General features: G+C 47.0%; 1 protein-coding gene across 1 annotated transcript in view; it reads right to left on the bottom strand.

Moving 5' to 3' along the window:
• Window positions 1-17,820, bottom strand: part of EFCAB6 (EF-hand calcium binding domain 6) — a gene marked incomplete at its 3' end in the record, with an annotated part of 193,435 nt that overhangs the window by 117,157 nt on the left and 58,458 nt on the right. The window contains exon 8 of the mRNA XM_081310868.1: window positions 16,119-16,267. Within this exon, the coding sequence (XP_081166994.1) occupies window positions 16,119-16,267 (149 nt within the window). The remainder of the gene's footprint in view (window positions 1-16,118; window positions 16,268-17,820) is intronic.

The raw sequence follows: 17,820 nt of genomic DNA on the forward strand, positions 1-17,820 counted from the left end.
ATAGACTATGCAGAAGGCAAATCAAGAACTGGAAGACAAAGTGGCCTTGAGTGGGCCAAATCACATCGTGTGCATGTACGAATATGTGGCAGTGACTCCCCCGTCACCCACAGTTAGAATGCACCAGTAAAACACATGGGGAAAGGTACATGAAAGGCCAACATCACATGAAAACAGGTCAGTGCCGTTAAATCATCAGCAAACTGCAACTAACACCCGAAGGAGACCCGTCCGCACATCACCAGAACAGAAGACGGGGGCACCTGGCCGGCAGTGGAGCCGCTGGCACCTTCTCACTGCGGGCCAAGGCGCAGGGCACGCGGGCACTTTGGAGAACAGGCTGATGGTGCCACAAGTGTAAATGAATGCTTGCCACACAATCTGGTGACAGCACCACTAGACATGTGCCCACGAGCCACAAAAACACGTGTCCACACAAGACCTGTTCGTGGGTGTTCCTAGGAGCATCTCCCACGACGGCCCCAAACCGAAACCAGCCCAACGCCCACCAGCCGGGGCGGGACTAATGGAGAGCAGAGCATGCAACACGAGGGTGAGGCCTGACCGGATGGCCCGGGAGAGGAGTCCAGCCCAACAGCACGTCTGCGGGAACCCACTTCTGATAACGACAGTGACGGGGGCAGGTCAGCGGTGACCAGAGGCCCAGGTTCCCATTGCCAGCACAGCAAAAATGCCCGCCTGACTGCCAAAGCCCGTTAAACTCCCACTTAGAAATGAGTTTATTTTCTATTAAGTACACTTCAATGAAGCTGGGGTAACAGATTTTAAAAGCAGAAGATAGACAAAGAACACAACACGAGCAAACAATTTAGAGAAGTACATCTGACTTTTAAAAAAGAAAACCACACGACCCCAATAGCAATGGGGACATGCAAATCTAAGCGACAATAAGAAACTGACCTTTGCTTATGAAATTAGCAAGGGTTTTTAAACAGCGATATTAAGGGCTGACACGAAGCACCCTCATGAACCTCTCTGTTGACAAAGCATTGTGCGGCCACCAAAAATTCATTTCAAACATTTTTCAGTGACATGATATGAGGATGGCCTTAGGCCTGAGCCTAAGCAACTCCAATTAAAAAACTCCAGTTTGAAACCTGCAGTCTCACCTGGAGCACCTAAAGGAGCCCTCCAGTGTGGCCCTCAGGCACAAACAAGTCACTTCCCCCAACCCTGACAAACTCAGAGTGAAGCCTCTGGCAGGCTCTCCTTGCCGAAAAGAGGGAAAGGCAAGAAGATCAGGGTGGGACCACCAGAACAGATGTTTTAACCCCAGGGAAATGATGTCACTGAGAAATCTGGTGGTAGCTGATAAGGATTGAAAGGGGGGTCAAGAGTCTCAAAATTTAGTATAAATAATAGAGCTGATGAACGGGGATCCAGCCAGTTGACTCTGATGCCCCCGAGCTGGACAGCCTGGTGAGGACCTGGGCGGATCCCAACACTTCTCATCGTTTGCTGATCCTCTGCGTTTTCTTCACCGCTCTCAAACTCTACAGCCACATCTTGACCCTGGTGAGAGCCCCAACTTCTCCCTATGACCCGCCATCAGCTCCACCCCAGGAGAAGCCTTGGTTCCTGATGTGATCACCGTGGTCTGAGTGAGTGTGCACCTGCTAGACTTAGAGCCCAAGACTTGAGACTTTTGACCTGGCACTTGAACTTAGCACACAGAGGGAAGTCTGTCTTTAGCCTTCCAAGATTAAGTGTGTTCGCAGTGCTTAGAATTAATTAATCTAGAATTGTTTGCTGTGAATTGATCATGTCTATTGCAGTGCCCAGCATTAAAGATTGTCATTTCTCTTGATTAAGAACCTATAGAGGGGCTGGGGTTGTGGCTTAGTGGCAGAGCGCTCACCTAGCATGCACAAGGCACTGGGTTCAATCCTCAGCAACACATAAATGTAAAATAAAAATATTGTTTCCACCTAAAACTTAAGAATAAATATTTTGTTTTTAAAAAAGACCCTATAGAGTGAAATGGTATTGAGTGATTTGAGTGAATAAAGCATTGGAAAGGGCAGAAGCATGTGGACATTCTCTATTTCTCCCCCTGGACTTCATAAGTCGCACCTTTTGCCCATCGTGACACATGAAAGTACTCCTGATATAATGTTCTGTGAGAAAACAACATAATGTGTACCTCATATGGTCTCATGTGGTACCTCATACATTCACTCACACACACACACACACACACATACACACACACACACATTCTGAAGGAAGTATAAATATCAAAATATTAATAATAGCCATCTCCGGCTATAACAGTTATGGGTAGATCACTTTTTCTTTATGGTTTTCCAATATGTTCCATTTTGAGCACATGTGGCTTTTATAATCAACACAAATAAACACAATTTATAAACAGTACATATTTTTACTAGCAAGCCCACGAGTAACCATAACTAACCCAGATCACAAAGAGGCTGCTGAGATTTCACTCCTGACAGCACCAGCCCCCCAGCACTGCCTCCTGTGGTCACCCCTGCGGGGGGCCGAGCACCATTCCCCATCCACCTTTCCCTTCCAGGAGTCCAGTGCAGACCTACTGTGGCAAGTGACCCCTCAGCAGAGAGGGAGAAGCAGCATGCACATGTCCCGCTGTTCCCAAAGTCTCGCCCATTCCCAGATGGCCACATCAGAGGCGGCAGCAAGGAGTAAGAGGGCACAGACGGATCACGTAGGTCTCAGGCACCAGAGGGGGCTGGCAAGGAAGGGGGCAGGGCTCTGGGGGAGGTCTTGGGGTGGGGAGAGGTGGAGGCCCTGGGGCGGACTCTCCCTGCCCAGTCCCTGGAGCCCCCCTCGCTGCCTCTCCACTCACTCTCACCAGCCTCGTGCCCACTTCTGGACGGTCTGGTAGCGGATGTCCTGGGGGCTCTAGGAAGATACGCGTAGGCCAAGTGGAGGAGACAGACCTGAGACGGTGCGAGGCCTGCGTGCTGCAGAGTTCCTAGGGACCCGGCGGTCTGCGGCATGTTGGGTGGGAACATCACCTCAGGTGAAGGGTGCCACTGATCCCAAAGGAAGAGGATGGGCTGGAAGGGTGTCCCAGATGGGGACAATTTGCTCCTGCTGCTCTGATCCATTTGCAGGTAACTCACAAGGTTGCAAATGTGACCGAGGCGTAGACAGTACCATCACTTACAGGTGGTCCAGGCTGGAACACCAACTGCTGTCCCACGTGGGCCTTCTGACCCAGGTGCCCAGTGCTACCACAGGCGCCTGTGGTGAAGGGAGGCTATGTGGGCCCTTCCAAAAACCTCACAAGGAGCGCCTCACACAGACCCCTAGAGCTGGGACACAGGGCCCTGCCCTCAGCCTGCTGCGGAGGCCTGGACAGTCTGAATGCCTGCCACAAGACAAAGGTGACCGTGAGCCCATACCACCTAGGCCAGACAGGGGGTCACGGAGCTGGATGTGACTCTCCATTTCGTGGAAATGGCCCACAAGAGGCCAGGCCCAAGTGGGTCTGAACAAGGCAAAGAGTACATGTGAACGGGCCTGAGACGCCCAAGGCACCCGCTCCTGCCCCCACGGGCTCCCTCCACCCACACCTGCACCTCAGGAAGTTCCTCGTGCTTGAGTGACAAGAGAGATCCGGGCCTGGCTAGCAGATGGCCACCCAGCATGCTTCCCCACCTCCCAGGAAAGCCAGTCCTGCCCTCAGGGCCCTGCCCCACCGGGGGCCGAGAGCAGTGCGGCCAGAGAGAGGGACCTGCACGAAGAAGTGTGTGGGTTTGCGGGCGGGACGGCTGGCTGGCTGGCTGGTCAGGGACTCAGGGAGAATGAGATTAAAAGACTGGGGACAGAAAGGCATGGAAGACGCCCCCAGTGGACCTCAATCTGAAAGAAATGTGTGTCCCATGCAGATGCCCTTGTGTAGTGGCTCCCGACAGGGAGGAAAGTGACTTCAGTTGTCACTCATCACCCCAAGTGACCCAGGGCTGACGTGCAGCCTTCCAACACAAGTGAGCATGGCCAGTCGCAGGAATGGCGTCAGCAGGGCAGGTTGAAAATGGACTCCTGACCCTGAGCTGAGCTGGTGCTGCCTGCCGAGAACCCACCCTGCCAACAGCGGAGGCCAGCCTGCGCCTTCCTCTGGGTGGACTGTAGAGACACCTGGCCACGGTGACACCAGATCCCTGGTGCAAATCTGCCTCCCCTGCCTGACGTGCGTCTCCACAACCATCACCTGGGGACCTCCAGGTGCTGCCCCGTCACCCTGATGTCCCACCGCAGCACAGCTTTCAACCAAGGGACCCCTCTGCCGTGAAGAAGGTGGCGATGGACTCCATGCACGGGGGCCGGTGGTCCTGCCCCATCACCTGGAACTGCTGACTTGACAGAGGGCTGCAGGCCTTGCCCATGACGCCAGTCCAGTCCTCCTGTGGGGGAGGGCACCGTGCCACAGGACACACACTGTGACTTGATCCAGACACCGTGGCCCAACAGAGACGCACACCAGGACTGAGAAGCTGCGGAAGGCAGGCTGGGCGCCTCACCAGGGAACGATGCTGTCCAGCACAGATGCTGGCAGGGAAAGGGGGCACAGAATGGACCGTGAGAGACTGTCCACAAGGACCTCCCGATGGGACAGCATGAACTTGGGCAGCTCTGTGCAGGGCGTCTCTGTTTCCCTCGCACCACGGCCTCCTATGGGAAGCCAGCGGTTCAGATCCTGGGCGGGGGCAAACCAGCCTCTCCAGGGCTCTGAGGGGCTCGAGGCCTTCACTGAAAGGACAAGGGTCCTCTGTCCTGAAAGGATGCCGAGGCTCTGACTGGAGACCGTGCTGAGATCACTTTCTGCTCTCTGCTCTGCACAGTGCCCAGGGGTGGCTTCAGCTGGACTCTCACACCCCTGGCTTTCAGCTGGGCTTGGCTGGCACCGGGAACAGCAGGTGGAGGGTGAGAGGCTGAGTTCCTCTCAGCCCGCTCCCTGCAGGCTGCGGCTGCCCGGGCTGGCATTCTCCCACAAAGCCTGTCTGCTGCAGGCCGGGGAGCCTCCTCCAGCCACAGCTCTTGTTCCACTCAGGAACTGCCTCCTCTTCTGTCCCTTAAGGCGAGGGAAGTTCTCCTGGCTTCCCCTCCCCCTGGCCCCAAGCTGCTGCCTCTGGTGCTGATTTCACTGCCTCCTGCCTTCACATCGGCCAAAGACCCTTTCAGAAACCTGTAAGAGTCAGGCAAAGTGGCACCCATGACTCGGGAGGCTGAGGCAAGAGGATCAGAAATTCAAGCCCAGCCTGGGCAATTAGTAAGACTCGCTCTCAAATAAAAAATAAGGACGACTGGCCATCTGTTTTCTGCCTGGACTCTGGCCAGTGTGTGGCCAGACTAAGATCGCAGTCAGGATGCGGAGCCATCTGGTACCCACAGCACCCTCCTGCTTCTCCTCTGAGCCACATCCCCTGGCCCAGCCCTGTCACCCAAGACCTGTTCTCCATCCCTCCTGTGTCACTGTGCTGCCTTTCCCAGATGTCACATAAACGGAGAGATCCTAGAGCCCAGGGTCAAAGGGGTTTAGCAATGACCGGAAACATCTCCCAGTGTGCATCCTCCCTCACATGTCGGGGCTGAGTGGCTTACTTCTCCTGTCCGCACAGCGCTGCCAGGCCACTGGGCCACTGGCGTGAAAGGGGAAACCATCAGCAGGAGACGCTTCTGACTGAAGACCAGCTCGCAGGACAGGTGGACAGACACCGCTCCACCAACGTGCCAGGTCATTCCATCCTCTCAGCTCTTCCTTCAACTCATTCTTCAGATTTAACACTGGTTTATTTTTAATAGATCTATTTTATAGAAAAGTCTAGGCACATTGAAAGGCACAGATGTTATAATGAAGGTCAAGTTAACTGTGCAATTAAAGCCTAGCATTCATTTACATTTTTTTCATTAAAAAATATATATATTCTATTAAATATATATGAAAGTAGCTTTTAAAGTCTCTACAAGATTATTTAGATCAAGACTTTATGCGTTATTACCGATTTGTTAGGGTTTTTAATTTAACACCTAGATGTTGACTATTAAAAAATAACAAACTCAAATACACACCTATCTTTTTTTTTTGTATTATCTACTCTTAAATTGGATAGGAATAATTTCTCAAATCATTCTGCATGGAGGTAGGTTTTGGATTTTATTTTCCTTCCTTCCTTATTCTTCCCCATATTGTTTGCCTTTAGGAAGAAAACTAAACATGTGTTTTCACTTTATTTCTTAAATTCAAACGCAGTGCCTTTGGCTTTTCCTCATGATCCAGTTTTGTGAGTCCTGATGTGCTCAGACGCATGCAGACTCCTGTGCTCAGTGCGCGGTCCCCTCACCCACAGACCCTCTGCTGCCCTTCCCTTGGTTCCTGACCTGGCAAGTCACCGCCCCCACTCTGCCCGTTGTCTTGCCTCTCCCAGCACGCTGGACATCGGCGTCCTACTGTGGCAACACTTGAGGCGGCTCCTTTGGCATCTCCGAGGGGACGGCTGTGTGTGACAACGGTCCACACCCTCTTGTGCTGGCCGGCATCTGCTGGATGGTGTGCAGGTCAGGCACCCACCTGCTGAGTTACTGCTGGGCTGCTTCCAGCTTGGGATGATCATTAATAGAGCTGCTATGAATATTTATCATAGATTTTTTTTGTTGTAGTTGGACACAAAATACCTTTATTTTTATTTGTTTTTATTTTTATGAGGTGCTGAGGATGGAACCCAGTGTTTCGCACGTGCTAGGCGGGCACTCTATTGCTGAGCCACACCTCAGCCCTTATCATAGATTTTTTTAGTGAACTCTTAAGTTACTAAAAGTCATACAAAATTTGCCCAGCTGTAAACATGGACTCCTCCTGGTAAGTACATGGAAAAGTAACAGAAACGTTAAGCCTAAATTTAGATGAATCTCATGATTCTCTTAGTAAAAGGTAGGAAGAAGTTAAGGGTGCCCTCTCCGGGCAGCCCCTGTGTCCCCCCCGCCCCACCTGCACATCAGCCTGGCCCACCCAGCCAGGCGACCTCGGCCCCTACTACTTCTACCTCTTGCTCTCGTTCCCTGCCTGTTCTTTCCTCGTAGAATCCAGCAGGATCTCCCTATCAGTCCTAAGACCTTAACAATCACCATTTAAATACAAGAAGTAGGTTACAACCAAGCAACTGTGACAGTATGGGGAACTTAATATATGTATTCTCTAAAAGTATAACAGAAAATAAAAAGGACATTTTAGTACAATGGATGGATCATTAAAGATAGAACCTTACAAAGAAATGTCCTTGGATAGAATAGGAAATACAAATTGGGACAAAATTTAAATAAGAATTTAAGATATGGCAAAGCAGACCCTTCAGATGACAGGGAGGCAGTTCCTGTGGCTGATGGGGCAGCTCAGCAGAGTCCATGGACTGTCTGGGTCCAGAGAAATGTCGAAAATCCAGAGCCTGTCAGATCACGTGCACCAGACGGCAGTGATGGCTACCCCGACCCAAGATGACCATCTTAACAGACCCCAGAAGCCGTGAAGCAGATAGCCCAGCTCCTACCTGAGGACCTGGGCAAGGTGTTGGTGGACTTTAAGAAGAGCAAGAGAGCTGTCTGATGCAGGGGCTGGTCTGTGCAGCAGCTGGGCCCCCGTGAGGTGACCCTCAGGCATCTGAATGAGAAGAACTGGGAGAAAACCTGGGAGACTGTGAGCCGTCTGTGACTCTGCAGCAGGAAAACTGCCCTGGGGTACAGTCCAGCTCGATGGGAAACCGAGGCAGAAGGAGAGGTGAACAGAGCTGTGGCGGCCGGGAGCCCGGCCTGAGCTCGGCATGGCTGCTCCGACCATGAGCTTGACTTGTCTGCCTCACGGTCCTGCGCTTGCCCCTGTTGGTCTGGTGATTTCCCCAGACATGGGTCTGTCTCCTCTCAGTTGTGTGGACTTCAGCAGGAAATGTGGTATGATTTGGGCACCGAAAGAAGCCACAGAGAAGTAGGCATGAAACACAAAGAACAAGGGCCACAGAGGGCAGAGTCTCTTTAATGCGCTTAATGAATGTTAGAGACCTTTAAAATAAAACTGTGGAGAAGGAAAGGGTTATTCAATAAATGGCGATGGGAAAACAGATTATCTATTCAGAAAAAAAGTGTTTTCTTTTAATTTAGATACTCAATTTATATTACAATGGATTAATGGAATTTCTTTTTTTTACAGAATAAGAGAAGCAAGCAGTACAGAATGGAGTTTATAATCAAGGCTGGGTGAGAAGGATGAGTTAATAGATTTTAAACAAGAGAAGACATTCCAAAAATAAAAAAGGAAGATTAATATATTTGATTATATTAAATTATAAACTTCAAAACGATGAGGCATCACATTAAGAAAGAAATAGAAAGCTGAGAGAAATGGCTGCAGCACTTAGAATGCAAACGGTTATCTTTTAACAATTATCTAATCATAAAAAATTAACCAAAAAAATTAACTCAAAAAACAATCCATTTGAGCCACTGCCAATTAGAGCATGAAAAGAACTCACACCACGGGAGACACAGTCAGTGCAGGGGCATGGACATGTCCAACCTCTGTATCAGCCCCAAATATAAATTAAAACAAGGCACTACTGATATCTGTTGTCAAAATTTTGAAGCAATGTTCATGTTCAATGCGGGAACGAACATGAGGCTAGGACATTCGCACGATATCGACTGCAGTCCTTATAAAAATGCACAAGGGTGACAAGGAGCCAGCAAGAGGGCAGACTAGGAAGGCAGCCCGGAAGCCCCGGCACCCCCTGTTCTGGTGTGTCGTGTTTCCATTTTTATTTGTGCCACACCCAGGAGTTCAGCAGCACTTGGAGGCCTCAAAGCCCACTCCAAGACTCTGCCAACCCCAAATGATTTTGGCAAAGAGCAGAGGCTAGATCTGCTGCAACCAGGAGTTCCAACAGTCTTCAGCCCAGCCTCAAAGCCCACCCCACGGCACCGCATGGGCAGGGAGTGAGCCTCGCCTGTGCTCCACTGAGCCAAGCACAGCTCCTGTCCATCCCAACCAGAGGCTCCACCTAACCCCGGGGCCCTGCTGCCACCCCACCCAGCTGCATCACTCAAAGAGCAGGAGGAACTTGGGAAAACTCACAAAACATGAAGAGTAAGGCTTATGTTCTTGAACAACTAATGGGCCAATGAAAAATTAAAAGGGAAATTAAAAAATATCTCAGGGCAAATGAAAACGGAAACACAACATACCCAGACTTTCAGATTCAAGAAGAGCAATTCTAAGAGGAAAACCTAGCAACAAAAGCCTATACTTAAGAAAGATTTCAATAAATAACTTAATCTCACCCCTCAGGGAAATAGAAAAAGAACAAACTGAGCCCAATATCAACAGAAAGAAAGAATTAACAAAGATTAAAGAATAAATAAATTAAATAGAGGCTAGAAAATCCATTTTAAAAGATCAGTGAAACTAGGGACTGGGGTGCAGATCAGTGGTAGAGCACTTGCCTTGCCAGTGTGAGGCACTGGGTTCGATTCTCAGCACCACATAAAAATAAAAGATAAAAATATTGTGTCCACCTAAAACTAAAAAATATTTTTAAAAAAGATCAATGAAACTAAGAGTTGATTTTTTGAAAATATAAACAAGATAGGCACACTTCAGCTAGACTACGAAAAAAGAGAGGACTCCCTAGGATCAGAAATGAAAGAGGAGACACTGCAACTGATATTACAATTGTTCAGAAATTCAAAGGATCGTGAGAATACTATGAACCAAAGAAACTGATTACCTATAAGAAATGGACAAATTCCAGACACATACAACCTACCAAGATCGAATCATGAATCTATAGGACATTTGAACAGACTTAATAATGAGTAAGGAGGTTGAATTAGTAATAAAATTCTTTCATCAATAAAAATCCCAGGACCTGATGGTTTCACTTCTGAATTCTATTAAATATTGAAAGAATTAAATTCTTCTCAAACTCTTTCCAAAAAAATTGAGGGGGAAATACTTCCAAACTTCTCTTACAAGGCCAGCAATACCCTGATACCAAAGCCAGTCAAGGACATCACAAGAAAAGAAACCTACAGGCCAATTTCCTTGTTGAACATAAATGTGAAAGTTCTCAAAACAAAAACTGGCAAACTGAATTTAATAACACACGAAAAGGATCATCCACTGTGATTAAGAGGGGTTTAACCCCAGATTCAAGGGATATTCAACATGCTAAAAAGATAGGATACATCGTATTGACAGAATAAAGAATAAAAACTGTGTGATCATTTCTATGAATGCAGAAAAAAAAAACATTTGACAAAATTCAACATCCCTTCATGATTTATTTAATAAAAAAAAAACAACAGTCCAACAATTAGATAAAAGAAATGTACCTGACCTCAATAAAGGCCATATACTCAATGATGAAAAATTGAAACACTTTAAGATTCAGAACAAGGCCAGGATGCCCGCTCCACCACTTCCTTTCAACAGAGTACTGCAAGTTCTTGCCAGAACACTGAGGCAAGAGAAGAACTAAAAAGCATCCAAGTAGGAAGGGGAGAAGCGAAATCATCACTGTTGGCTGGAGAGATGATCTCATATATGTAAGATCCTGAAGATTTCTCTCCCTCCCTCCCTCTCTCTCTCTCTCTCTCTCTCTCTCTCTCTCTCACACACACACACACACACACACACACACACACACACACACAGTTAGAAATAATAAATGAATGCAGCAAAATTGCAGGATACAAAATTAACACACAAAACTCATTATCATTTCATATACTAATAATGACCTATCCAAAAAGGAAATCAAGAAAATAATATAATTTTAATAGATACTAAAAATATTTCAGAATAAATTCAGCCAAGGAGGTGAAAACAATAATATATATATGAAAAAAAATTGAAGAAAACACAAATAAATGGAAAGATATCCCATATCCATTGATCAAAAGAATTAACATTGTTAAAATATCTGTACTATCCAGAGCAATCTACAGATTCAATCCAATTGCTATGAAAATGTCACTTTTCATAGAAATACAAAAATAACCCTAACATTCATCAGGAACCACAAAAATCTTCAAATAACCAAGGCAATTACAAAGAACAAAACTGGAGGCATTACATTACCTGATTTCAAAGCAATAGTAATCAAAACTGCATGGTACTAGCATAAAAATAGACTCATCAACCAATGAGACAGGACAGAGGACCCACTAATGAAGTCACGTGTTTTTGACAGGAAGGCCAAGCATACACACTGCGGAAAGGATAGTATCTTCCCAGAAAACTGAAAATCCACATGCAGAAGAACAAAAGTGCACCCTATGTCAGGCCACATCGATAAACCAACTCAAAATGGATTAAAGACTCAGTCATAACGTCGGAAATAGAGAACTTCTTAAGAAAACAGGGGAGAACTACCCAGCAGTGGGCTGGGGAAAGACTTTTTCTTTCTTTCTGTTTTTTTCAGATTTGACCCCAAATGTGCAAGCAACAAATGCAAATATAGGCAAATAGGATTACTTCAAAATAGAAGGTTTCTGTACAGCAAAGAAAACGATCAACAGTGTGAAGAGACAACCCACAGACTGGGAGTCGGTATCTGCACACCGTGTACTGTTAAGGGATTAATATCCAACATACACTAGGTCCTCAGGCAACTCTGGAGAAAGAAAATAATCTGATCAAAAATGTCAAGGGACTGAACACACTTTTCTCAAAAGACACACAGGGGCTAAGATGTATGAAATGTTGGACACTACCATCCCACCCACACCTCAGAGCGGCTCCTGGGAATGCAGCTGCGTGAGCTTTCCACGTAGATCTCCTCAGCCTGTGCCTACAGCTGTGGTGCGCAGGTGAAGAAGGGGAGCCCTGTGCACTCGGGCAGCGAGGTGAAGGAGTCCAGCCATACGGAAAACTACAGGGAGGTCTCATCCGACACTGAAGATAGACTCGCCCTGTGATCCAGCAACCTTGCCACTGGGTATTTACCCCCCAAAATGTGAGGTCGATTTCTTGAAGATGTTTATCTACATCAAACGTGTATTTTGGTGTTTATTTACATCAAGTGTTCAGTGCAGCACTGTTCATAGTAGCCAGGTTATGGAATCCCCATGTATCCATCAAGGGAGGATGGATAAAGAAACCAAGCCATAGCACACATGGGATACTATTGAGCCTTTAAAAGGAAGGAAATCATGTCATTCATGACAATGTGGATGGGACTGGAGAACATTATGCTTAGAGAAATAAGTCAGGCACAGGAAGACAAGTACCACAGCTTCTCCTTGCAAATGGAGGCTAAAACAGTCGCCTCACCAGAGCACAGAGTCAAATGATGTTACCAGAGACTGCGGGGAGGGGAACAGAAGTGCTCAATTAGCAGAAATAATCAGCAGATTTTAGCTTTGAGAGAGATTGCATAGCATGCCAAATAGATTAGATATTAGAGTACAGTATCACACATTCCAAAGTCACTGGGAGTACATCTCAAATATCCCATTACAGAGATGTTTGGTATTTTGGAGATGGATATGCTAATTACCTTGACTTAATTATTCCACATTGTATGCACAAATCATAACACTGCTTTGTACTCCATAAATACATACAACTATAATGTGTTAACTTTACAATGAAAACTAAAATTTAAAAATAGAAAAAATATTCAGAAGTATGCAGCATGGAAATACAGTCTGAAGAAAAAGTACCCTCCAAAGGAAAAAGGAAAGTGCCTGGACGTCTCCACGGCAAGGGCGGTGACCCCAGGGCTCCTCACCAGGACCCTGCCTGCCTCTGCATCTGAACCTTGTGCCTTTTGGAGCCAAGCCCCAGAATGCCGCCTGTGGGCTTGTCCTTAGAGCCAGTGGCCCGTTGCTGGGGCTGCTCCCACAGAGCTTCCGGTGACGGCTTCTCCTGATGCCCCATTTTTCCTGGAGGCCTTCTCAGACCACACCGTCTGAAGCACTTCCTGTGGATGTCCATCATGGATCCCACGGATTCTCCCGAGCCCGATCCCCGTGCATGCTTCACGCCATTATTTACATGCTTACTTACAGCAGGTCCCCCACGGCGGGCAAAGCTCTTTAGGAGCACGTTTTTCTTATTCCTCACGGAGCCTCAGAGTGCAGCACACTATCTGGTGTACAGCGAGCACTCAGGAATTGTGCTGGTCAACTGAACAAGAACATGCAAAGCTAAAAACCACCTAGAGACCCCAATGACAACAACACGGTGCCAGGTAAGTGCACGAAGAGGCAGGTAGATGGTCAGGTTGAGGACTGGGTACCTGCAATGCTTGACTCCAGAACGATTCCAGATCATGGGTTTCACATTCTGGAACATTTGCACACATACATGATGAGAGACTAGGGAGGACCCAGGTCTAACACAATGTCCGTGAACGCCTCCTGCGTGCCTTTTACAACATCCTCAGAGTGTCTGTGCTTGACTTGACTCGTTGTCATGTCAGCACTCAACAGGTTTTGGATTTTAGAGCATTTCAGAATTTGGATTTTTGGATCATATGCTCAAGCAGTACGTAATTCACAGTGACACCTGGGTGTCTACTCTGCAGTTGTTTCTTGTGCCTGGTTCCATTGGGAATTCTGGGTAGATGCAAAAAAGGGACTCGGAGGGCCATGGGCAACAGCAGGGCCACTGTGAGCCCCATGTACTTGCTCTCCACACCCATCATATCTGTCACTCTGGTAAGTCACTCTGGCGCAGAACTGTTTGTCATTTATTTCTGCAGTCTTTGCAACTACCATAAATAGACTCAGTAAATGATAGATGAATGAAATTTTATATATCTATTAAAATTATAACTCTGAAGACCATAAAGCCATATGAAAAATGTCTGTTTTTTAAAAATTTCTGTTTTTTATTTTTAAAAGTACAATGTAAAAACTGTAAGTGTACCTTGATTACAAATATGTGAAAATTATTTATGTACATGGTTAAAAAATGATGAAAGAAAATGCAGAATAACCAAAATAGTTTGCTATTAAGGTGTATGGTTTTTGTTTTTAATTTTATTATTACTATTAAATTATTATTTGCATATTGAAAATGAAATAAGAAGAAACGTCTTTATAACTTTTAGCTATCCAAGAGAGTAATTTTTGAAAATCTTCATTTGCTAACTGGACATGGGAATGTTTAATCCTAAAACTGAACTGTGCTTTTCGCTCTAGAAGTCACAGTGTTGGACACGCAGGGTGCCATCCCGGAGGCCCAGTGTTCTCAGAGTGGACCCGCTGCCTGCTTAATGCTGTTTTCCTCCCCTGCCCACAGGCCTTTCTTTCCTAGGTAACCCCAAGGAATCCACCCTTGCCCAGGGCTACACAGGACAAGCTTTCCATTAGCTTCTGCCCTACTTCCCCTGAGAGAAGGTTCCCTGTCTCCCTGGACAGACAACCAGGTAAACTGGAGTATTCCCCATGTGGACTTGGGTCAGGCCAATCAAACACACAAGCTCAACATTTGATTACCAACTAAAGGAACCAGGGACCCTTGGAAAATGGCTGATTCCAGGTGTACAGCAAGAGATGTACAAGAGAACCCGGAGCATTGCTGTCTCTCCAGAAAGCAAGAGAGCTGTCCAAGACTATTAGGGTCAATCATCAGGACTCAGAAACCAACATGAAAAAGCCCCCCCTGCAAAGACAGGGCAACCGAGTATCAGTCAGAATAACTTGTAATGAATTGAAACCCATCAAATACGCTCAAATTCATGATCTCATAATGATTATTATGAATCAGTACCCACTGCTCATTCCAGAGGACGCTGGGAGCCAGCGATGATGCTAAAAAGCAGCCACTGAAGGGACAGGACCAAGGACAGCTGCCCTTCTCATGCCAACTGTGCTTGGTGTTGTCACGTGGTTGGAGAAGAGACGATTTCATCACAGAAGTGTTTCAACTAATGACAGAAGAAGAAACGATAGACACAGAACAATTCCACTTCACAGTCACTAGGTACAACTGCTGTGGTCCCAGGTAAGATGGACCATCGACAGTGGCTGCTATTTTAGTCAGTTTTTCATTTCAAAAGACCTGAGAGGAACAACCTAGAGGAGGAAAGTTTATTTGGTTCACAGTTTCAGACGTCTCTATCCACAGACAGACGACTCCATTGCTCTGGGCCCAAGGTGAGGCAAAGCATCATGGCAGAAGAAAATCAGCTCAGGACACGGCAACGGGGACAAAATATAAACCTCAGCGGCACCCTCCAGTGACCCACCTCCTCCAGCCACACCCCACCTGTCTACTGTTACTGCCTTCTTAATCTGTATCAGTGGATTAATCCACTAATCAGGTTAAGGATTAATCCAATTCACCTGTGAAAATTCTGGTGCTGTCTCGCACATGAGCTTTTGGAGGACATATCTCAACCATAACAGCTGCTGGTATTACAGAAAGAAACAATCAGTCAATACCAGCTTGCCATCAGCTCCAAGGTATTCCTGCCCAAGGCAGAAAGCACAAACACAGACATGAGCTGCAGATGGACAGCCTCAGGGCAGGTATTGGGGGAAAGGGACAGGAGCGCATGAAATGTCACCATGGGTTGCAATAGTCAACGCATTTCCTTACACCCAGATTATGAACAATCCAGATTACTTCTAAAATGACCGGAGAGGAGGCCTAGAGGTTACAAGAGGACTGTGGTGGATGGGCCAGTGGCAGTGTGCTGGCATGAGCTGTAGGAGGAGCACAGGACAGGCGGTCACACTGAACCCGGGGTTTATGAGAGCAGTGCTAATTCCACTGGATGTGAGAGTAGGATTCTGCCCTGGTTTTATAAAGAACTCATATCTTTTGAGTCACATATGGAAATATGATATCTGATGTTTGCTTCAGAAACATCTGAGACTGGAGACAATAAGCAGGGACACAGTGAAGTGACAGGCCAGGACCCAGTAACTGTCGAAGCTGGGGATGGGTCTGCAGGTGGATTCCTTACATTATTCTCTTTACTTGTGTATGTGTCTGAAATTTTCAATAATAAAAAGCCTAAAACACTAATAAAAAATAAATGAAGCTCTTCCTTATTCTCACAGTTGACGTCTGGGTGAAGAAACTGTCAAGGAAACAACAGAACTCTTACCTTTTCATTAGCTGGAGGAAAATTCTTCTTGGTAACCAGTACACAAAGGTGTCAAGGACGACCTTTAGGTAATTCAGAGAGATGTAGCCACCTTTGGAAGGGTCCCCGGCACTGAGGGCTTTTTCAACCTTCTCATGGGACTTGGAAAACTGTGATGAATTAAAATCAGAGAGTGGCATTCATAAAAATCAACTTCAGGGAGCTACTTAGCCATTTTATTTTTACCAAAACCACTTTACATTTTCCTCTCCAAAAAAAAAAAAAAAAGAAAGAAAGAAAGAGAAAACTGATCAAAAAGGTTACTGTGGCATGCACTGAACTTAAAATGATTAATTGATGAGCTCACTACAAAACATCCCCAGTCACAGCTGCTCAATTGACAAGGCAGACAAGCTTTTCAGGGAAAAACAGCAGATACAACACATCTACCTCAACTTCAGCACTAAAAATACTTGGTGGATGTGCCAATGTGATACATCTCTGTTAATATACTCCAAGCCGTTCCCCACTGTGAGCCCACTAAGCTCCTAAGTCAGGCCAATCAAACATGCAACCTCAACATTTGATTAAAAATAGAAGTTGCTTTTACAGTAAGGGAAGTTATTAATGTAAGGATTGCAGAGACACAGTGTACACTGGACATTTCTTGAATTGTGCTTTTAAACAAGAATTACCAAGCATGCGTGAATGCTCTTGGCTTTGGGATTCTTAAAACAGCCGTAGGCTGACCAGTGGTTTCTAGAAGAACACCGAAGATTGGTTTTATTTCCAGAGGTTTTCCCGCTGTTTATTATTGAGTAATAATAATATGCTCCAACATTTTCAACCCTTCTGCTTTATCTGTATTCAATTTTTCCTGCTAACTGGGATAAGAAGATTAAAGAACTAACACAACCAGGGGGCTGGGCTCAGCAGTAGTGCATTTGCCTGGCTCGTGCGAGGCCCTGGGTTCATTCATCAGTACCGAGTATAATACATAGAAAAATAAAGATCTAACAACAACAACAACAAATAACAACCAACAATCTAGTGTAAAAGGCGACTTTCTGGGGCATCCAAGATGGCGGCCAGAGGGAGGGAGCGTTCTGTGTCGCCCCAGGACCTGGGATTCCAATCGTGGGGAGACTGTTTCTCTGCGAGTGGTCAGAGGACCCTCGACAGCTGCCCCCCGCAGGGACCACAGCTGCCTGCCGTGCAGCTCTCCAGCCCTCAGGTCAGTGCAGGACCCGGCTGCTCGCCCACGCGGGTCCTCCAGGTGCCCTAGTAAGACCAGCGGCTTCAGCACCCGCGCTGGACTCCTGGCCGCATACCCGCACAGGAACTCTTGCCACCACTCACATGTGGACCCCCATCTACCACCATGGGGCTCCTCAGGTCGCCTCCATCTTGGGACACTGCAACCACTGCCACGGTCCCCTTCACACAGTAGCCTGGCACCTGGGGACACTGCACAGGGTCTGGAGACAGCCACCAGCCACACACTGCACGCCACAGAGCTGCATCTCTGAACATGCCACCCACCACCACCATCCGGCCCCAACCAACACAACACCCCATTTCTGAAAGCAGCCACCTCCATCTTGGGACAGCTTCGTCACCATCGTTAGTTGGGGCGACTCCCAGCTTGGGACACCAGGTGAAGCTTGGAAGCAATATCAAGTCCCCAGCTGCCCCCTCTCCCCCGCAGCCGCTAACTGGCCCA

Source organism: Spermophilus citellus (genome assembly GCF_964194105.1).
Source record: "Spermophilus citellus genome assembly, chromosome: 10".
In the NCBI taxonomy this organism is placed as follows: Eukaryota; Metazoa; Chordata; class Mammalia; order Rodentia; family Sciuridae; genus Spermophilus; species Spermophilus citellus.